The following is a 22,421-nucleotide window of genomic DNA, read 5'->3' as shown; positions in this document are numbered from 1 at the left end:
TAGTTAACATTGATCCAGACAACCTTGCACCTTCTGGAACAAGGTCATTTCATTTGGAGTGATGAGACCAAGATTTAACTTTATGGTCACAACTACGCACACTTACCCTGACGTAATCAGACTTGAATTATTTTCAAAAATTGAGTGGCAACATGCCATTTGGATTTGATTATGTGACTTATTTCAACCATGTGCTATAGCCCTGCTGACATAATTTGAGGATGGTAAATTCCTTAATCTGTTCTTTTTTCCATTTAAAATAATGTGAATATCCACAGTATTGAGATATGCTCTGATAATCCATAGTTATAATCTTGTTAAATTGTTCAATTCTTGTACGCAAAGAATTAAAGCCCAAGCCTGATGCTTTTTCTGTGAAGGAAAGGGCTGATGCAGAGTACAGTTCAGTTAGCGACAATACAGTATTTTGTGTTCTATTCATTTACAAACATATAGAACGTCTTAAGATGTTCTTGCATACAGCTTTGAACAAAATATTAAAAGTAGAAGACCAAAAGATTAAAACAGAAGGGCATGACTGTTTATTGCATATAGATAGATAAGCAGTACATGTGATTACAAATCGCAATGCATGTGATTTACACAGCATTACAAATAGATATATGATATAGATGCATAGCCTTAGTTATAGGCCTATGGCTTTTTACTCAGAATTTACTTATATATTCTGGATGAAAAAGGAGGACATTAAAATGGCTGAATGATATTTGGCCGATGCTGCATTTAGGTTTCTGTGTAGAGATGGCTCCACTGGATTTCTGTTATCTTCTTCAGTAACTCATCCCCTTCTCGTCAGACTTCTGTGGAAGCAAAACAACAATTGAACAATATTAAGTAATTTTGTCTATGTAGATGTTTAACATAGCCTCTTAAAGTAGATTATAACAATCATTCATTATTTATACTCATAAAAGCAACCACATCCACTGAGCCTTTCCTTAAGGGAATAGTTCAGAGTTTTGGACATAGGACCTCATCTCTAACTCGAGTGTTCTGTGGAGTGCCATAGGTCACTGTTTTTAGTGGCAGGCTTAAAGAGGAACTATGCAGGTCTGGCGATTTCTTCGCTGTTTTCTTGTTTTATGCTTGCAGGTTTCTCTGCAGTTTTAGCATGTATATTTTACAACACTGCTCAATCGGTCAGTGAGTGTTTTTTCCGCTAACAGGCGCTAGGGGGAAGCGAGACAGCCATCATTCAACCTGAAATTAGTCAAATAACCAGTCCAATGACTTCGAAGCTGATCAGTTCAGGCAAATTAAAGGAGAATTCCGGTGTGAAATTGACCTTAACTGTACCGAAATATGTTGCAAAGTACTCACACGTGTTGAAGACGCACCTTCGCACACCCCCCAGCATTCCGAACTCCACCATTTTCAGCCAGGCTTGAATCTATTAGATTGGGCATCACGTAGCCTATGCAGCTAAATCGCTATTTTTAAACCATTAAAACGGTTCCAAGTAACTCCACACTGCATTGGTAGACTTCTGAGGGTCCTGACATTTAAAACGAGATACTGAGAACTTTGGAAATGCACAGGAAGTTTATTTAAAAAGACTGTTTACAAGCAGTACCTTCATAGAATCTCTCCGCTGGGCGCCATCTTGTAATCAAGTCGCGATAAGCCGACTGACGAGCACGAACGAACAGGAAGGACAGGGGGGACAGGGGACACCGCAACATGTTTCGGTACAGTTAAGGTCAATTTCACACCGGAATTCTCCTTTAAGCTAAAAACCATGCATAGGCATAGTTCACTTTTAATAAACCATTGACTTGCGCTAGCCTAGCACCGGCGAACTCTGCAACTACTGTAAGTTGGAAATGAGGTGCTATGTCCAAAATTTCAAACTGTTCCTTTAAAGGTGCTATGTGGACTTTTTGTTTTTTGTTCCAATGTGCAAAATGACCTAAGGCATATTCACACCTGCCTTGTTTAGTTTGATTAAAACGAACTCAAGTTCGTTTCTTGCTTGGTTCGGACCTTTTTGACTGGTGTGAATACAATCACTCGAACTCTGGTGCGGACCAAACAAGCGGACCGAGACCCAGCTGAGGAGGTGGTCTCAGAGCGGTTCCTATCGAACCCTGGTGCGGTTCGTTTATGGTGTGAAAGCAGCCCGACCTCGATCCGACCCAGTTGCAGAAATCTACCTTTTTTGGATTTGACAAGCTTCCGTAGTTTTTGCGTATTATGGGAAATGTAGGATAGCTCCGTGACGCACAACAGCTGTAAGCAGCAGTGAGCTAACACTTTTTTGGCAACGATAATTTGATTTTGCATCTCCTACCTGTTCCATCTTCCGTAGGCCTACTGTTAGCATGTTGGACACACATGACAGCTCTTCTCAGCTGTTTTGCTGCACGTCTTCGTCGTTGCAAAATTACGTTATTGTTAAACTCATGTTGCATCAAACGGTCTTGACGCTCAAGCACTTATGCAAAGCTGAAACTGTATAAACTATATTGCTAGGATAATAACGAGTAGGCTACAGTACGCAAAGTCTCCATAGTATTTACGTGGGCCAACTTTGATTTTGGCTTCCTATTCTTCACCCCACCTACACGTTTACCAGCCAATGGTTCAACGACCTTAGCATATGTGCTTTTGTTTATAAATTCTGGTCCGGTTGCAATTAATCACAGTGTGAAAGCAAACCGCACTAAAAAAAAAAAAGAAGAAAAAAAATTGGTCCGGACCAAAGCAAGTGAAATAACGGACCTTCCTGGTGTGAATACACCCTTAAACTGTCTGTTGGCTCTCTTTCTTGTAATACCACATGGTACCATGTGGCCGTTGTGCTACAATGCAAGTCAATGGAAGAATGTCACTTGAACAACTAATACACACTAAATTGACTGTGGGAGATAATACCACTTACAACAGTTGAGTGTCTGCAGCCACTGTTTAGAAACGTCAGCACCTTTCAGCTGGCAGATTTTGACATAATTGGTCATGACCTTGCACAGCATCTCCTTGTCTCCTTCATGGATGCACATGTTGTAAAGGCAGTCTGCCAACAGCTTCCCTGGCAGAACCTTGGCATGACATGCAGCAAAAGCACCATTCTTCACTCCGATCTCGCCACAGTATTCCTTTTGTCCATAAAGCGACTTGGCGTCCGCCGTACAGACAGGGCACTGGCCTGGGCAGGAATGCAGGCAGGTGCTGTTGGCTTCAGGAAGGCTCCAGGCTTCTGCCCACTTCTTCAGGCTGGTGATGGTGGAGCCATTAGGTATGGAGAAATCATCAGCCTGGTCTCCGTTGTAGGTTCCACACATGCCCTCCAGGTTCTTATAATAGCTGCTAGGCACAGTGACGTAGAGATCCTCCCCCCAGTCAAAGGTGATCTCCACTCCGAAGTCGGTCTTAAGGACACCCTTGTAGGACTCCTGAGTAATTTTGATCCTCCCAGACTTGAGAGTAACGGGGAGGTTAGAGGGGGATCCATCAACCTGAAAAACACGTGATGAACAGCGTCAATCCTTTTTTTTTTTTTAAAGTATATTTTTTGGCCTTTTTGCCTTTTAATGTTATAGTACAGTGAAGAATAGACAGGAAACAAGTGGGAGAGAGAGATGGGGTGGGATCGGGACATGACCGCAGGCCGGATTCGAACCTGGGTCCCCGTGGGCACTCGGACCCGTACATGGTACGAGCGCTGTAGCCTGCTGCGCCACAGCACCCCCCAACAGCGTCAATCCTACATTCAGATTCTGTCATTCATATTTTCTCTTTTCCATACTGAACATTTCCACAGTTTTAGTCAATGCATAAAAAATGAATTTACATAAGATTTAAGTTAGATGTTACAGACCAGCACTTTGTCGGGGTCACCATAGACAACAACGATCTGGACACCTTCCATGTTGACTGTTACAGTTTTTAAGTAGGACCCGTGCTTACTCTCCAACTCGGTTTTGGTGACAATGCTGAAAGGAGTCAGTGTGCTATCCCGACCTGTCGTCTGAACCAGTGTGTATGTGCATGAGCCCTGGTAAGAGAAAAGTTTGCCATCGAAGCTTTGGTAGTGCGGGTCCCCGATGATCCGGCAGGTGGATCTGGACTTTGCCACACACTGGACATTGGTGCCGTTCTTGACACACATTTCTTTTTCACGGCAAGCCTCACATGGATCTGTCCCAGAGATGTTATTTTCAGTTAGCATCAACATTTAATTACAATTAATTTCATTTGATTTGTTATAATATAATTTCTTTCTGAAATGTTAAATACACAGATATATATACAGTATAATATATGTTTGTTGTTTATACTTTCACCAGGGAACTCACCTTTTTGATAGCAGTCTCTTAGTCCTTCCCTGATGTCACAGACTTGTTTCACTATGCAACCTTTTGTTTTCTCACATGAAAACACACCATCTACACACGTGCATTTCTGTAGGCAGTCTTCACTCACCACAGTCTCCCCTGACTGCAAGAAAACACACATCCACATACTGAGACATGTACACAACACTACACTACTATGACATGATTTGTAAAATCCAGCTTTGTCGTGAGAAGTAGTAACTAAGGCCTGCTCAGCTAGTGTAGTGCTCTATGATCTGTGATCAGAAGCTGTCTTATTTCATTAGTCTTTTGACAATCTTGACATTGGTAAACAAAATATGTCAAAAGACAGAAAAGCACACACACACACACACACACACACACACCTTGTATGTGCGTCCATCAACCACACAGCCACATTTTCCCAGTGGCTTACATTCTCCACCATCAAAGGCAAAACCATCCTCACACTCGCATCCCTCCTGGCAATGTGAGCACTTCTGAGGCGTAGTGAGACTGGCACAGGTAGTGGAGCAGGTATCGGCACAGAGCTCATACTGACTGTTCTTTGGGCACGTCATCGCTATGAGAATTTCAAAGAAAGCATAATCATTTAGCTGATGTTTTTATCCAAAATGACTAACAGAAAAAGGGAAGCAATCAACAGTGAAGTACGACAGATAATTTTAAGTACAGCAATAAGTACTACTCGCATAGAACCAAGTGACAGTTCTAGAAGTGTTAAGTGCTATATTTACATGCCCAGTTGTTGGTAGTGCTAGGAGAGGAAGCACTGGGCCACGACAGAACATGGAATTACCCAAGACTACCCAGAACTCAACTCGATTTCAAAAGTATAAGAGAGAAAGGGACGTTAACTGGGACATCTGGTTCAAATGGTCTCTCTAGATCTGAAGCATTTCGGTCAGATAGAGCATACAGTGGCCAACATATATACAGTACATTTTATCAGAAACACTCACGACAAAATGTCTCGTTTCGCCAGCTGTCAACTGAACCCCCAGATTGCTGGCAGACAGCAACATAGTTCTGCAAGTGTTGGCAAAGGACATCTTTACTGCCGCCTTGCTCCGAAAGGTCTTTCACACATTTGTCAAAGTACTCCTGTGGTGGCACAGTTGAGTGGCACTTTGAAAATGGACTCTTTTTGTCCTTCAAGATGTCACACAAGTCTCCGCCCCCTGGTGGTGGAGTAGGGCACTGGGACCCACAGCCTGTCTGACAGGTCACATCCGTCTGATTCACGACCCAGCCCTCAGCAAACGCTTCTGCCGAGGAGGCCTGGGCACCTCCAGGTAAGGCGAAGTCATCGGCCGGGTTGCCGTTGTAGTTGCCACAGAGGCCCAGCAGCACACCTTTGTAAGAGGATGGCATTTCCACTCTAACCATGGAGGTGGTGTCATAGGTCACCTCCAAGCCAAAGTTAGTCTGCAGAATGATGACAAATCCGTTCTGATAGACTCGCACCTTCCCGTCGTCCAATTGGAGAGGGAGATTCACGCGGATGTCATCCAGCTGTCAGTGGAGAGGGAGAGAAATGGCAAAACAATGAAAGGAGGGGAAGGCAATATAACAAAACTTTGTTTATCATTTAGGACTCTGAATTCAATACGGATGTGAAATGCCAACAGGGCTTTGACGATATTACACCATGGAAAAAAATAAAACATAACTATAAGTAAGTTGTTTCAGGAAAGAGGAAAGGAAGGAAAAGTAGAACAGAAGACCGTTAGAAATATGCAGAAGATATTACAATTACCGTTACTTCCCAGATTCTTTCAGGAAGCATGACGATGTTGTAGTCACTGACTTCTATTTGGACACTACGGGTAACAGTTGGATCATTGGCCGCAGATTCCTGATGGACTACCACACTGAAAGGAACCCTCTCACCATCCTTGTCTTTTGTGACCTCTGCCATTTTGTACACACAGTTGCCAGGAACGCTGAAGTCCTTGTTGTCAAAGGAGTGATAGTGTCCCATTCCACATACTGAGCAGGTGGCTTTGGTGGTGGGGAAGCAGTCCTTGATCCCGTCCTGGATGCGGCACACTTCGTCAGGCCCACAGGAGAAATCAGGTTGGCACTGAACCTTTCCATCGTTTCCACACACACAACGGCCCTTGCACTGGTCATTGAGGAAGAACACCTGGCCTTGCTGGTAGTAGCGGCCTTTGTACGCACAACCACACTGTTCCTCTGGCACACACTGTCCGTCACTCAGCACAAAGCCGTCATCGCACTCGCAGCCCTCACTGCAGGGGGTATTTTCGCAGCCTTCGGGCTCCTCAGTTCCACGACACATTACAGAACAGCTGGACGGGCAAACTTCGTAGTGGCTGTATCCTTTGCAATCCAGCGCTGCCGAAAACAAAACATACACATCTCTGTGTGAAACGAGAGTGCTGACAATGGAGAAGATGACAGCTTGGATTGTTTTACATCATGTTAAAGTGAGTTATTATAAGTAGAAGGTGAAGATCATGCAAATGTTAACATCTAAAAATAACACGTTATTCATCTCTACAAAACACATCTGGTATGATTACCAATCGGTTAAAGTTTGCAAAACAGGTTAAAGTATGTACTAGTGTGTGCCCCAGATCAAAGGTTACAGCATTTGGAAGATAATGACAAGTGGAGTGCCAAGCATGAGGGAGTTAAGCTCTTGAAAAGTATATTTATCTGGAAGTAATTGTCAAAGATATGACTGACTTTTTTCTTATTCTGTTGTTGTTTTATGTTATACATACTTGATATGGAAATGAAGAAAAAATACTGTATATCTAAAGGGTTTTTAGGAAGCTTTAAAAATAGACTCTATTACAACTCTCATATCATGAAAATAAAAAGCAGTTGTTTTCCCCTCCCTCAATGGCATTATTACTATTAAGCATTAATTTCCAAAAGAAAGCCCTTTGGTAGGACTATTATTGAATTTGAAAAAGTTCATGGAACTATAGGAAATATTCTCAGGTTAAAATGTGTAACAGCAAAGTCACAGAATACTCCGCTGAGTTCTGAACAGCACCAAATTTGATGTGTATGTGTATCTCTGGTCAAATCAAATGAAACAAATATAGAAAGAAATATATGAGTTATTGTAATGATATAGCCTATTTTGATAACCTTATGTTTGATGGTGTTGACTTTTTTTTGTCACCAGACCATTTTGTGTTACCATTTAAGTATGCATAATCACATATAAACTGACATTTGTTCTTACATTTTGGTTCCAAATATAGTGAGATTGTAACCGCTGTTACCACATAATCTTCCCCAGTATATAATCAGTCATGTTAGAAGCATATCATAAAGAGGAACGTGTTGTGCTCTGCAGCACCCATGGATCAAAAATATTACATTTTGCATGGGCTTAATTGCTCTCCTGAAAAATCGTACTCACGACAAAGTGACTCTGTTCTCCAAATGTCGATCCTGGCTTTTGCGTCCTGGCACACGGAGGTGTACGTGCTGAGGGCATTGCAAAGTGCAGAGGGGTGGCCCTTATACATGCACATATCGTAAACACAGTCTTCATAGTACTGCTCTGGATTCACTTTGCTGTGACAGTCCTTGAAGGGACCAGTCTTGTCTGTGAGGATGCTGCAGTGTTTTCGGAATGGCTCATTCTGCTTTGAGTTGATGTCACACTCATAACATGTCTTTCCTTCACATGTGTCTTTGCATCGAGAATCATTTTTCACTCTCCAGCTTTTACCAAACTCTGTTGGATTTTTGGCAGAGGTTTTGTTGGGTGTGAGCATGTCATCGTTTCCATGGCCGTTGAAGTTTCCACACAGACCACCTAGCACTCCATGGTAGGTGCTTGGGACAGTAACTGACACATAGCTTCTCCAATCAAACTGCATTTCCAGGCCAAACTCAGTTTTGACCACTCCAGCCCGGCCTCTTCGGAAAATTGACAGTCGTCCATTGTCCAGTGTCAGTGGCAGGTTTATGAACACGTTGTTCAGCTTTACAGGAAGATATTAGGAAGGAATTAGGAGTAAGTAGTTATAAGAGGCTCTTTCATAGAGAATTTACAACAAACCTTTTGTATCATACATAACAACGGTGGCGCATTGCTGTCACACTAAAAAAATATCAAGTAATTATGTGAAAGTTTCGTGTTATAACAAGATCTTGTTCACATTTAAACAAGATAAATATCATGTTATTACATAAAATGATCACGTTATTTCATGATAATTATACTTTCACGTTATAACGTGAAAATATCATGTTATTTCAAGATATGATAGTTCACTTAACTTTTTTACAAGATAGTTATCACGTTATTACATGAAATTGTCACATTATTTTAAGATAACGAAAGTAAATGAAACCAAGCCAGGAGAGCCCATGGTTGGCATAGGCTAAATGAGAACTGCTCGTGTCTATGACCTTGCACCCTGGCTGTTGCAGTGCTGCTTGATGAGTGTTTGTTTTTGTTCATGTGTGTACAGTGTGTGTGTGTGTGGTCGCCAGCTCACTGAGGAGCAGAAGCAGCGAAGAGATGTATCTGTGTCTTGGCAAGGAGCCGCTGAGAAGGAGGCCGATAGAGAGGTGTGCAGAGTAGCCTGTTCACACAGCCTGATAGTTCTGCTTCATCTTCTCATCCACAAAATAAATAAAACTTAACGCAAGAGGGAGAAAGGGCCTTGGTAAATTTGTGAATGTTTACGCAATGGTGAATGTAGGGAGCTTTGGCTCGGTAGCCTGCATGCCAGGTCATCGTAGTAATTTCCAGGGCTGTGGGGAGAGGCCGCCAGAGGTGGATACAAATAAATACATATTTTGTTACAAATTACAAATAGTGGCTTATAAAATGTAACAAAATAAAATACAAAATACTGATGTGAAAAATGTATCTAATTAAAATACAAGTAATTAGTAATTAGAAAATACAAAAATACCCCCACAATGATCATGGTATACCATTTTAAAATAAACTACAAGAAACACTAGTTTCTGATTGGCTGGCAGAGGGCTGTACATTCTTTACTTTGAGGCTCCTATGAAGTACAGTAGATGTAGTAAAAAATATTTAATCAGCATCCCATATCAATATAAATGATACAAACTAGAAATGCAATTCCAAGGAATTACCAGTGCATGAAAATGCAAAAATAGATAGATAATGTAGATATGGTTATTAAGGTGTAGCTAGGGTAAACATGGTGGTTGCATAGTTTACAGAGAGTTGATAGTGTGAAGGTAGACAGTTTAAAGCTGAAACATTCCAGTTCTAACTTAACTAATGATTTCTATTCATGTTAAAATGTTAACTATGGTAACAATGATAACCAGGTTGATTGGTTAACTTAGCTACTGATTTCATGCAGTAATGGTAAAATGTTAACTATGCTAACTATGCTCACAGTGTTAACCAGGTTGGTTAACTAACTTATCTAATGATTTCTAGCAGTTATGTTAAAAATGCTAACTATGCTAGCAATGCTAACTATGGTAACAATGCTAACTTAAACTAACAATGCTAACCAGGTTGATGAGCTAACTTAACTGAGGATTTCTAGCAATAATGCTAAAAATGCTAACTATGCTAACAATGCTAAAATTGCTAACAATGCTAACCAGGTTGATTAGCTAACTTAGTTAGATATTTTTTTGCAGTTATGCTAAAAATGCTAACAATGCTAACAATGCTAACTATGCTAACCATGCTAACTTGCTAGTGAGGACTTTTATTTTGAAACATTTGTTGCTAGGGTATCCATGGTGGCCACTATCAGGAAACAAGAAGTTACTGCAGTATAATCATGTTGGTTGCTATGGAAACGGTCATAAACGCTTAATTTTAATGGTTGCTATGTTGGTTGCTAGGTACATGGAGGTTACGTGTAGTTGACTGGAGGCATAGTTGATAACTGACAGTTGGAATGGTTGAACCGTTAAATAGTTGAGTAGTTACAATGGTTAAATGATTTAATAGTGTATTATAGCAGTGAGGACCTTTATTTTGAAACAGTTGTGGACAGAGGAAGTAGTGAAACAGGATCTGTAGTCTTAATGAGATTGTATGCTTAAAGCCTGAGACAGAAGGTGCCTCTCATATAGCGTTTACGCGTCCTCTCTCGCTCCTCACTGATCTACATAAAGAATGACGGAGCGGCAACAATGGGATAGTCTAGCCCTTCTTCTATCTTTCTTTATGTAGATCATTGAGGAGCGAGGAGCGAGGGAGGACATATAAACGCTGCTTGAGAGGGACCCACAGTAAATACTTTAAAAGTTGTATGTAGATAGTCTAATTAATGTTGATACACAGAATGTTTAATGGATGTTGATAGGCAGATTGTTTAATAGATATTGATTGACAGTTTAATGGTGGATGAGTGAATGGTCTGAAGAAGATGAATGGATGGAAGGTTGGATGGAATGTGCCTTATATTCTTGTTAAGAGAAACACTGATACAGCTCTCTGAGAGTAGTTGATACAGGTGTAATCAATTTAACTGGCTAGTCTTAAGAGAGCCAGAGTGTATATGCTTAAAGCCTGAGACAGAGTAAATCATTTAAAAGTTGAATGTAGATAGTCTAATTAATGTTGATAGACAGAGAGTTTAATGGATGTTGATAGGCAGATTGTTTAATTGATGTTGATAGACAGTTTAATGGGTGGATGAGTGAATGGTCTGAAGAAGATGAATGGATAGAAAGTTGGATGGAATGTGCCTTATATTCTTGTAGAGTGGAGAGACACAGCTCTCCACTGAGAGTAGTGGATACAGATACAGGTGTAATCAATTTAACTGGCTAGTCTTAAGAGAGCCAGGCCTGAGACAGAGTAGATTGTTTAAAATTTGAATGTAGATCGTCTAATTGATGTTGATAGGCAGACTGTTTAGAATGGGTGGATGAGTGAATGGTTTGAAGAAGATGAATGGATAGAAAGTTGGATGGAATTAGGAAGACTTATGTTGATACCGTTGAAACAGGGGAACAGAAAATGTAGTCTCAAGAGAGCCAGTGTAGCCTGAGAGAGAGAGAGAGAGCTGCTGCACCTGGACTGGCCACCTGGCGTAACATTCTAATTGCTGCCGTGATGTCATAATGAGCAATGTTAAGTCTATGGGGAAATGTTTAATAGTTTTTAATTTACAGTTTAAAAAGTATAAAAGTTACAAAGTTGAAAAATATATTGCACAGGTCTCCTTAGTAAGACCTACGTGGCAAAGTTTGAATCAAATTTCTACGTTAAACGGTTCAAGCTGAATTGCGAGCGTTAGAAGAAGAAGTGGAACTAGAAATGCAATTCCAAGGAATTACCAGTGCATGAAAATGCAAAAATAGATAGATAATGTAGATATGGTTACTGAGGTGTAGCTAGGGTAAACATGGTGGTTGCATAGTTTACAGAGAGTTGATAGTGTGAAGGTAGACAGTTTAAAGATGAAACATTCCAGTTCTAACTTAACTAATGATTTCTATTCATGTTAAAATGTTGATTAGCTAACTTAGCTAATGATTTCTATCAGTTAAGCTAAAAATGCTAATTATGCTAGCAATGCTAACTTTACTAACAATGCTAACCAGGTTGATTAGCTAACTTAACCGATGATTTCTAGCAGTAATGTTAAAAATGCTAACTATGCTAACAATGCTAAATTTGCTGACAATGCTAACCAGGTTGATTAGCTAACTTAGTTGATGATTTTTTGCAGTTATGCTAACTATGTTAACAATGTTAACTATGCTAACCATGCTAACTAGCTAACTTGCTAGTGAGGACTTTTATTTTGAAACATTTGTTGCTAGGGTATCTATGGTGGCCACTATCAGGAAACAAGAAGTTACTGCAGTATAATCATGTTGGTTGCTATGGAAACGGTTATAAACCCTTAATTTTAATGGTTGCTATGTTGGTTGCTAGGTACATGGAGGTTTCATGTAGTTGACTGGAGGCATAGTGGATGATAACTGACAGTTGGAATGGTTGAACAGTTCAATAGTTGAGTAGTTTCAATGGTTAAATTATTTAATAGTGTATTATTGCAGTGAGGACCTTTATTTTGAAACAGTTGTGGACAGAGGAAGTAGTGAAACAGGATCTGTAGTCTTAATGAGATTGTATGCTTAAAGCCTGAGACAGAAGGTGCCTCTCATAGCGTTTACGCGTCCTCTCTCGCTCCTCACTGATCTACATAAAGAATGATGGAGCGGCAACAATGGGATAGTCTAGCCCTTCTTCTATCTTTCTTTATGTAGATCATTGAGGATCGAGGAGCGAGGGAGGACATATAAACGCTGCTTGAGAGGGACCCACAGTAAATACTTTAAAAGTTGTATGTAGATAGTCTAATTAATGTTGATAGACAGAATGTTTAATGGATATTGATAGGCAGATTGTTTAATAGATATTGATTGACAGTTTAATGGATGGATGAGTGAATGGTCTGAAGAAGATGAGTGGATAGAAGGTTGGATGGAATGTGCCTTATATTCTTGTTAAGAGAGACACTGATACAGCTCTCTGAGAGTAGTTGACACAGGTGTAATCAATTTAACTGGCTAGTCTTAAGAGAGCCAGAGTACTCTTAAAGCCTGAGACAGAGTAAATAATTTAAAAGTTGAATGTAGATAGTCTAATTAATGTTGATAGACAGAGAGTTTAATGGATGTTGATAGACAGATTGTTTAATAGATGTTGATAGACAGTTTAATGGGTGGATGAGTGAATGGTCTGAAGAAGATGAATGGATAGAATGTTGGATGGAATGTGCCTTATATTCTTGTAGAATGGAGAGACACAGAGAATGTATCTGAGAGTAGTGGATACAGATACAGGTGTAATCAATTTAACTGGCTAGTCTTAAGAGAGCCAGCCTGAGACAGAGTAGATTGTTTAAAAGTTCAATGTAGAGCGTCTAATTGATGTTGTTGATAGGCAGACTGTTTAGAATGGGTGGATGAGTGAATGGTTTGAAGAAGATGAATGGATATAAAGTTGGATGGAATTAGGAGGACTTATTTTGATACTGTTGTGCGCAGAGGATACAGGGGAACAGAATATGTAGTCTTCAGAGAGGAGCCCTCAACTGACAGTTGGTGCCCAGGTGGCTGACCAGCTGGGGTAACATTCTAATTGCTGCCGTGATGTCATAATGAGCAATGTTAAGTCTATGGGGAAATTGTTAATAGTTTTTATTTAATAGTTCAAAAAGTATAAAAGTTACAAAGATGAAAAATACAAAGCACACATGGCATAAGCAAGACCTACGCAACAACGTTTGAATGAAGTTTCTACGTTAAACGGTTGAAGCTGAATTGCGAGCGTTAGAAGAAGAAGAATAAGAAGCCTAGGAAGAACAGTACAGTGCATTTTCATGCACTGTAATAATAACTAGAAATGCAATTCCAAGGAATTACCAGTGCATGAAATGCAAAAATAGATAGATAATGTAGATATGGTTACTAAGGTGTAGCTAGGGTAAATATGGTGGTTGCATAGTTTACAGAGAGTTGATAGTGTGAAGGTAGACAGTTTAAAGCTGAAACATTTTGATTTGCTGATTTCTATTCATGTTAAAATGTTAACTATGGTAACAATGATAACCAGGTTGATTGGTTAACTTAGCTACTGATTTCATGCAGTAATGGTAAAAATGTTAACTATGCTAACTATGCTCACAGTGTTAACCAGGTTGATTAGCTAACTTAGCTAATGATTTCTAGCAGTTATGCTAAAAATGCTAACTATGCTAGCAATGCTAACTATGGTAACAATGCTAACTTAAACTAACAATGCTAACCAGGTTGATTAGCTAACTTAACTGATGATTTCTAGCAATAATGTTAAAAATGCTAAATATGCTAACAATGTTAAAATTGCTAACAATGCTAACCAGGTTGATTAGCTAACTTAGTTAGATGTTTTTTTCAGCAGTTATGCTAAAAATGCTAACTATGCTAACAATGTTAACTATGCTAACCATGCTAACTAGCTAACTTGCTAGTGAGGACTTTTATTTTGAAACATTTGTTGCTAGGGTATCCATGGTGGCCACTATCAGGAAGCAAGAAGTTACTGCAGCATAATCATGTTGGTTGCTATGGAAACGGTCATAAATGCTTAATTTTAATGGTTGGTATGTTGGTTGCTAGGTACATGGAGGTTTCGTGTAGTTGACTGGAGGCATAGTTGATAACTGACAGTTGGAATGGTTGAACAGTTAAATAGTTGAGTAGTTACAATGGTTAAATGATTTAATAGTGTATTATTGCAGTGAGGACCTTTATTTTGAAACAGTTGTGGACAGAGGAAGTAGTGAAACAGGATCTGTAGTCTAAATGAGATTGTATGCTTAAAGGAATATTTCGGTATTTTACACTTTAAGCCCGTTTTCTGTATTGCCTAGCATGAAAACGAGTGTTTGACACCGAAATCTCGACGATTGAGCCTGTGTCTGCATTTCGGCACCTTTAGAATGTTCTCTGTATGGCCTTAACATTGCTCCCTATGTGCATAAACTATTCTGTCCTTAAAACACCCCTAAACGTTCGTTTTTTTAAATGAGCAGCTCACCGAGTGGTTACTGGTCTTCAACGATCTTCTATAGCAAGTTTGACAGCGAAATGTAGCTTCAGTCATAATTTATCAGGGATTTTCGAAATCCCGGAAGTAATTTTTCAGATAACTCACAACCGTGTTTGCCTAATATAACACAACAGAATTTGAATTTCACTGCGAAACTTGCTATAGAAGATCATTGAAGACCAGTAACCACTCGGTGAGCTGCACATTTTAAAAAACGAACGTTTAGGGGTGTTTTAAGGACAGAATAGTTTATGCACATAGGGAGCAATGTTAACGCCATACAGAGAACATTCTAAAGGTGCCGAAATGCACAAACAGGCTCAATCGTCGATATTTCGGTGTCAAACACTCGTGTTCATGCTAGGCAATACAGAAAACGGGCTTAAAGTGTAAAATACCGAAATATTCCTTTAAAGCCTGAGACAGAAGGTGCCTCTCATATAGCGTTTACGCGTCCTCTCTCGCTCCTCGATCCTCACTGATCTACATAAAGAATGATGGAGCGGCAACAATGGGATAGTCTAGCCCTTCTATCTTTCTTTATGTAGATCATTGAGGAGCGAGGGAGGACATATAAACGCTGCTTGAGAGGCACCCACAGTAAATACTTTGAAAGTTGTATGTAGATAGTCTAATTAATGTTGATAGACAGAATGTTTAATGGATGTTGATAGGCAGATTGTTTAATAGATATTGATTGACAGTTTAATGGGTGGATGAGTGAATGGTCTGAAGAAGATGAATGGATAGAAGGTTGGATGGAATGTGCCTTATATTCTTGTTAAGAGAGACACTGATACAGCTCTCTGAGAGTAGTTGATACAGGTGTAATCAATTTAACTGGCTAGTCTTAAGAGAGCCAGATTGTGCTTAAAGCCTGAGACAGAGTAAATCATTTAAAAGTTGAATGTAGATAGTCTAATTAATGTTGATAGACAGAGAGTTTAATGGATGTTGATAGGCAGATTGTTTAATAGATGTTGATAGACAGTTTAATGGGTGGATGAGTGAATGGTCTGAAGAAGATGAGTGGATAGAAAGTTGGATGGAATGTGCCTTATATTCTTGTAGACTGGAGAGACACAGCTCTCTCCTGAGAGTAGTGGATACAGATACAGGTGTAATCAATTTAACTGGCTAGTCTTAAAGGGATAATCCGGAGTGAAATGCACTTTAGATCAATTTTTCGGACTATTGGGAGTACATACGTTGAGTTGACACCAAAATCATGTCATTCGGATGTATTTTGAGAAAGTTCGCGCTCACCGTTTTTAGCCAAAACTCGTTAGCCTGGAAGTGACCGGGGCGTGTCCTTTCGCCGCTACAAAACGCTATTTTTATACCTCTTCTACTGTTCCAAACAACACTACACTTACGTGGTAGTGAGTAGAGGTTCCCTAAAGCCAAACCGAAGTATCCGCACGTCTTTATGTGGTCGGATAGAGAGTCCAGAATGAATTTAATCGAGTCCGTACCTTTCCGGAAATGTTAGTAAAGTGTTGTGAAAACGTTGCTAGCTGCAACAGCGACATTTCCGGAAAGGTATTGACTCGATTAAATTCATTCTGGACTCTCTATCCAACCACATAAAGACGTGGGGATACTTCGGTTTGGCTTTATGGACCCTCTACTCACTACCACGTAAGTGTAGTGTTGTTTGGAACAGTAGAAGAGGTATAAAAATAGCGTTTTGTAGCGGCGAAATGACATGCCCGAGTCATCTCCAGGCTAACGAGGTTTGGCTAAAAACGGTGAGCTCGAACTTTCTCAAAATACATCCGAATGACATGATTTTGGTGTCAACTCAACGTATGTACTCCCAATAGTCCGAAAAATTTATCTAAAGTGCATTTCACTCCGGATTATCCCTTTAAGAGAGCCAGTGTATGTAGCCTGAGAGAGAGAGAGAGCTGCTGCACCTGGACTGGCCACCTGGCGTAACATTCTAATTGCTGCCGTGATGTCATAATGAGCAATGTTAAGTCTATGGGGAAATGTTTAATAGTTTTTAATTTACAGTTTAAAAAGTATAAAAGTTACAAAGTTGAAAAACATATTGCACAGGTCTCCTTAGTAAGACCTACGTAGCAAAGTTTGAATCAAGTTTCTACGTTAAACGGTTCAAGCTGAATTGCGAGCGTTAGAAGAAAAAGAATAACTAGAAATGCAATTCCAAGGAATTACCAGTGCATGAAAATGCAAAAATAGATAGATAATGTAGATATGGTTACTAAGGTGTAGCTAGGGTAAACATGGTAGTTGCATAGTTTACAAAGAGTTGATAGTGTGAAGGTAGACAGTTTAAAGCTGAAACATTCCAGTTCTAATTTAACTAATGATTTCTATTCATGTTAAAATGTTAACTATGGTAACAATGATAACCAGGTTGATTGGTTAACTTAGCTACTGATTTCATGCAGTTATGGTAAAAATGTTAACTATGCTAACTATGCTCACAGTTCTAACCAGGTTGATTAGCTAACTTAGCTAATGATTTCTAGCAGTGATGCTAAAAACGCTAACTATGCTAGCAATGCTAACTATGGTAACAATGCTAACTTAAACTAACATTGCTAACCAGGTTGATTAGCTAACTTAACTGATGATTTCTAGCAATAATGCTAAAAATGCTAATTATGCTAACAATGTTAAAAATGCTAACAATGCTAACCAGGTTGATTAGCTAACTTAGTTGATGATTTTTTGCAGTTATGTTAAAAATGCTAACTATGCTAAACATGCTAACCAGGTTGATTAGCTAACTTAGCCAATCATTTCTAGCAGTTATGCTAAAAATGCTAACTATGCTAACCATGCTAACTAGCTAACTTGCTAGTGCGGACTTTTATTTTTAAACATTTGTTGCAAGGGTATTCATTGTGGCCACTATAAGGAAACAAGAAGTTACTGCAGTGTAATCATGTTGGTTGCTATGGAAACGGTCATAAACGCTTAATTTTAATGGTTGCTATGTTGGTTGCTAGGTACATGGAGGTTTCATGTAGTTGACTGGAGGCATAGTTGATGATAACTGACAGTTGGAATGGTTGAACAGTTAAATAGTTGAGTAGTTTCAATGGTTAAATGATTTAATGGTGTATTATTGCAGTGAGGACTTTTATTTTGAAACAGTTGTGGACAGAGGAAGTAGTGAAACAGGATCTGTAGTCTTAATGAGATTGCACAAAGATCCTTAAGGCGTAGCAAGATACGTCGTCGTAGTTCATGTCTATGGGCGCAAAACGGGGATCACTTCCTCTGCATAAAGAGGCGCGTCATTGCGTGTCAGACGTATTCATGGGTTTCATCAGGTCCCTTTCCACAGGTGTACAAAATCAAGCACTCGATTATCAATCGTTGATGATGTTCCAAAATAATCTTGCTGCTTTTTCAAGCCCTCTACATTTATTAGTTCTAATAAAGTAACACACACAAAGCATGTACACTTTCAAGGAATTGAATAAAAACATCAATGGAATAATGGAAATATGTCGCTGCTCTCATTAAGTTACCCCAGCGCCATCTGATCGTCGTTAGCACAAATCAGGATTTGGTTCAGCTGGCTGGCTAATGTGTTGTCAAGGTAGAGCGTATGTAGCAACCGGCCAACTTGCAGAATAAACAAGAGGGGCACACCTGATTTAAAGTCGATTTTCTCCAGACGGGAATGCTCAAAAATGCTAAAAATTTACCTGAAGTGGTCAGAAGGGGTTGAGGGTCATGAAACCGTGCCCAAAATTCACATTCCTAATTCTAGAGAATGGAGATTTTAGCATGTAGTTGAAATTCTGATCTATGTCCATAGACTTCAATGGAACAGTTGCTGCCTCTGCTCTGCATAAAGGGGGATTTTGACCCCCCCTCTTGCGATTCGGGTTCCAGGAAGTGGCTTCTCATGAAGTATCTTGCTCCGCCCCTTAATGATCTTTGGATTGCATGCTTAAAGCCTGAGACAGAAGGTGCCTCTCATATAGTGTTTACGCGTCCTCTCTCGCTCCTCGATCCTCACTGATATTTCTTTATGTAGATCATTGAGGATCGAGGAGCGAGGGAGGACATATAAACGCTGCTTGAGAGGCACCCACAGTAAATACTTTAAAAGTTGTATGTAGATAGTCTAATTCATGTTGATAGACAGACTGTTTAATGGATGTTGATAGGCAGATTGTTTAATAGATATTGATCGACAGTTTAATGGGTGGATGAGTGAATGGTCTGAAGAAGATGAATGGATAGAAGGTTGGATGGAATGTGCCTTATATTCTTGTTAAGAGAGACACTGATACAGCTCTCTGAGAGTAGTTGATACAGGTGTAATCAATTTAACTGGATGAGTGAATGGTTTGAAGAAGATGAATGGATAGAAAGTTGGATGGAATTAGGAAGACTTATGTTGATACAGTTGATACAGGGGAACAGAAAATGTAGTCTCAAGAGAGCCAGTGTAGCCTGAGAGAGAGAGAGAGAGAGCTGCTGCACCTGGACTGGCCACCTGGCGTAACATTCTAATTGCTGCCGTGATGTCATAATGAGCAATGTTAAGTCTATGGGGAAATGTTTAATAGTTTTTAATTTACAGTTTAAAAAGTATAAAAGTTACAAAGTTGAAAAATATATTGCACAGGTCTCCTTAGTAAGACCTACGTAGCAAAGTTTGAATCAAGTTTCTACGTCAAACGGTTCAAGCTGAATTGCGAGCGTTAGAAGAAGTTGGAATAATAAGAAGCCTAGGAAGAACAGTACAGTGCATTTTCATGCACTGTAATAACTAGAAATGCAATTCCAAGGAATTACCAGTGCATGAAATGCAAAAATAGATAGATAATGTAGATATGGTTACTAAGGTGTAGCTAGGGTAAATATGGTGGTTGCATAGTTTACAGAGAGTTGATAGTGTGAAGGTAGACAGTTTAAAGCTGAAACATTCCCAGTTCTAACTTAACTAATGATTACTATTCATGTTAAAATGTTAACTATGGTAACAATGATAACCAGGTTGATTGGTTAACTTAGCTACTGATTTCATGCAGTAATGGTAAAAATGTTAACTATGCTCACAGTGCTAACCAGGTTGATTAGCTAACTTAGTTAGCATTTTTAGCATAACTGCTAGAAATCATTAGCTATGGTAACAATGCTAACTTAAACTAACAATGCTAACGAGGTTGATTAGCTAACTTAACTGATGATTTCTAGCAATAATGCTAAAAATGCTAAAATTGCTAACAATGCTAACCAGGTTGATTAGCTAACTTAGTTGATGTTTTTTGCAGTTTTGCTAAAAATGCTAACTATGCTAACCATGCTAACTAGCTAACTTGCTAGTGAGGACTTTTATTTTGAAACATTTGTTGCTAGGGTATCCATGGTGGCCACTATCAGGAAACAAGAAGTGACTGCAGTATAATCATGTTGGTTGCTATGGAAACGGTCATAAATGCTTAATGGTTGATATATTGGTTGCTAGGTACATGGAGTTTTCGTGTAGTTGACTGGAGGCATAGTTGATAACTGACAGTTGGAATGGTTGAACAGTTAAATAGTTGAGTAGTTACAATGGTTAAATGATTTAATAATGTATTATTGCAGTGAGGACCTTTATTTTGAAACAGTTGTGGACAGAGGAAGTAGTGAAACAGGATCTGTAGTCTTAATGAGATTGTATGCTTAAAGCCTGAGACAGAAGGTGCCTCTCATATAGTGTTTACGCGTCCTCTCTCGCTCCTCGATCCTCACTGATCTTTCTTTATGTAGATCATTGAGGATCGAGGAGCGAGGGAGGACATATAAACGCTGCTTGAGAGGCACCCATAGTAAATACTTTAAAAGTTGTATGTAGATAGTCTAATTAATGTTGATAGACAGAATGTTTAATGGATATTGATAGGCAGATTGTTTAATAGATATTGATTGACAGTTTAATGGGTGGATGAGTGAATGGTCTGAAGAAGATGAATGGATAGAAGGTTGGATGGAATGTGCCTTATATTCTTGTTAAGAGAGACACTGATACAGCTCTCTGAGAGTAGTTGATACAGGTGTAATCAATTTAACTGGCTAGTCTTAAGAGAGCCAGAGTGTGCTTAAAGCCTGAGACAGAGTAGATTGTTTAAAAGTTGAATGTAGATCGTCTAATTAATGTTGACAGACAGAGAGTTTAATGGATGTTGATAAACAGTTTAATGGGTGGATGAGTGAATGGTCTGAAGAAGATGAATGGATAGAAAGTTGGATGGAATGTGCCTTATATTCTTGTAGAATGGAGAGACACAGCTCTCTACTGAGAGAGTAGTGGATACAGATACAGGTGTAATCAATTTAACTGGCTAGTCTTAAGAGAGCCAGGCCTGAGACAGAGTAGATTGTTTCAAAGTTGAATGTAGATTGTCTAATTGATGTTGATAGGCAGACTGTTTAGAATGGGTGGATGAGTGAATGGTTTGAAGAAGATGAATGGATAGAAAGTTGGATGGAATTAGGAAGACTTATGTTGATACCGTTGATACAGGGGAACAGAAAATGTAGTCTCAAGAGAGCCAGTTTAAAGCCTGAGAGAGAGAGAGAGCTGCTGCACCTGGACTGGCCACCTGGCGTAACATTCTAATTGCTGCCGTGATGTCATAATGAGCAATGTTAAGTCTATGGGGAAATGTTTAATAGTTTTTAATTTACAGTTTAAAAATTATAAAAGTTACAAAGTTGAAAAATATATTGCACAGGTCTCCTTAGTAAGACCTACGTAGCAAAGTTTGAATCAAGTTTCTACGTTAAACGGTTCAAGCTGAATTGCGAGCGTTAGAAGAAGAAGTGGAATAATAAGAAACCTAGGAAGAACAATATAGTGCATTTTCATGCACTATAATAATAAGAAACCTAGGAAGAACAATATAGTGCATTTTCATGCACTATAATAATATTAAGAAACCTAGGAAGAACAATATAGTGCATTTTCATGCACTATAACTAGAAATGCAATTCCAAGGAATTACCAGTGCATGAAAATGCAAAAAAAGATAGATAATGTAGATATGGTTACTAAGGTGTAGCTAGGGTAAACATGGTGGTTGCGTAGTTTACAGAGAGTTGATAGTGTGCAGGTAGACAGTTTAAAGCTGAAACATTCCAGTTCTAACTTAACTAATGATTAGTTAAAATGTTGATTAGCTAACTTAGCTAATGATTTCTAACAGTTGTGCTAAAAATGCTAATTATGCTAGCAATGCTAACTTTACTAACAATGCTAACCAGGTTGATTAGCTAACTTAACCGATGATTTCTAGCAGTAATGCTAAAAATGCTAACTATGCTAACAATGCTAGATTTGCTAACAATGCTAACCAGGTTGATTAGCTAACTTAGTTGATGATTTTTTGCAGTTATGCTAAAAATGCTAGCTATGCTAACAATGCTAACCATGCTAACTAGATAACTTGCTAGTGAGGACTTTTATTTTGAAACATTTGTTGCTAGGGTATCCATGGTGGCCACTATCAGGAAACAAGAAGTTACTGCAGTATAATCAT

The 22,421-nt window shown here is 39.2% G+C and overlaps 1 protein-coding gene across 1 annotated transcript in view; it reads right to left on the bottom strand.

The window, feature by feature from the left end:
• Positions 1-519: 519 nt before the first annotated feature.
• LOC134082735 (IgGFc-binding protein-like) overlaps positions 520-22,421 on the bottom strand; it is a 39,402-nt gene continuing 17,500 nt past the window's right edge. Inside the window, exons 7-14 of the mRNA XM_062538675.1 lie at positions 7,744-8,314; positions 6,097-6,698; positions 5,300-5,852; positions 4,703-4,899; positions 4,317-4,458; positions 3,839-4,158; positions 2,903-3,476; positions 520-821 (exon numbers count right to left, since the gene is read on the bottom strand). Of these exons, the coding sequence (XP_062394659.1) occupies positions 820-821; positions 2,903-3,476; positions 3,839-4,158; positions 4,317-4,458; positions 4,703-4,899; positions 5,300-5,852; positions 6,097-6,698; positions 7,744-8,314 (2,961 nt within the window). The 3' untranslated portion in view covers positions 520-819. The remainder of the gene's footprint in view (positions 822-2,902; positions 3,477-3,838; positions 4,159-4,316; positions 4,459-4,702; positions 4,900-5,299; positions 5,853-6,096; positions 6,699-7,743; positions 8,315-22,421) is intronic.

Source organism: Sardina pilchardus, chromosome 6 (genome assembly GCF_963854185.1).
Source record: "Sardina pilchardus chromosome 6, fSarPil1.1, whole genome shotgun sequence".
Lineage (NCBI taxonomy): Eukaryota > Metazoa > Chordata > Actinopteri > Clupeiformes > Clupeidae > Sardina > Sardina pilchardus.
Note: the sequence above shows the minus strand (reverse complement) of the source record. Positions and strands in the feature narration are given on the sequence as shown.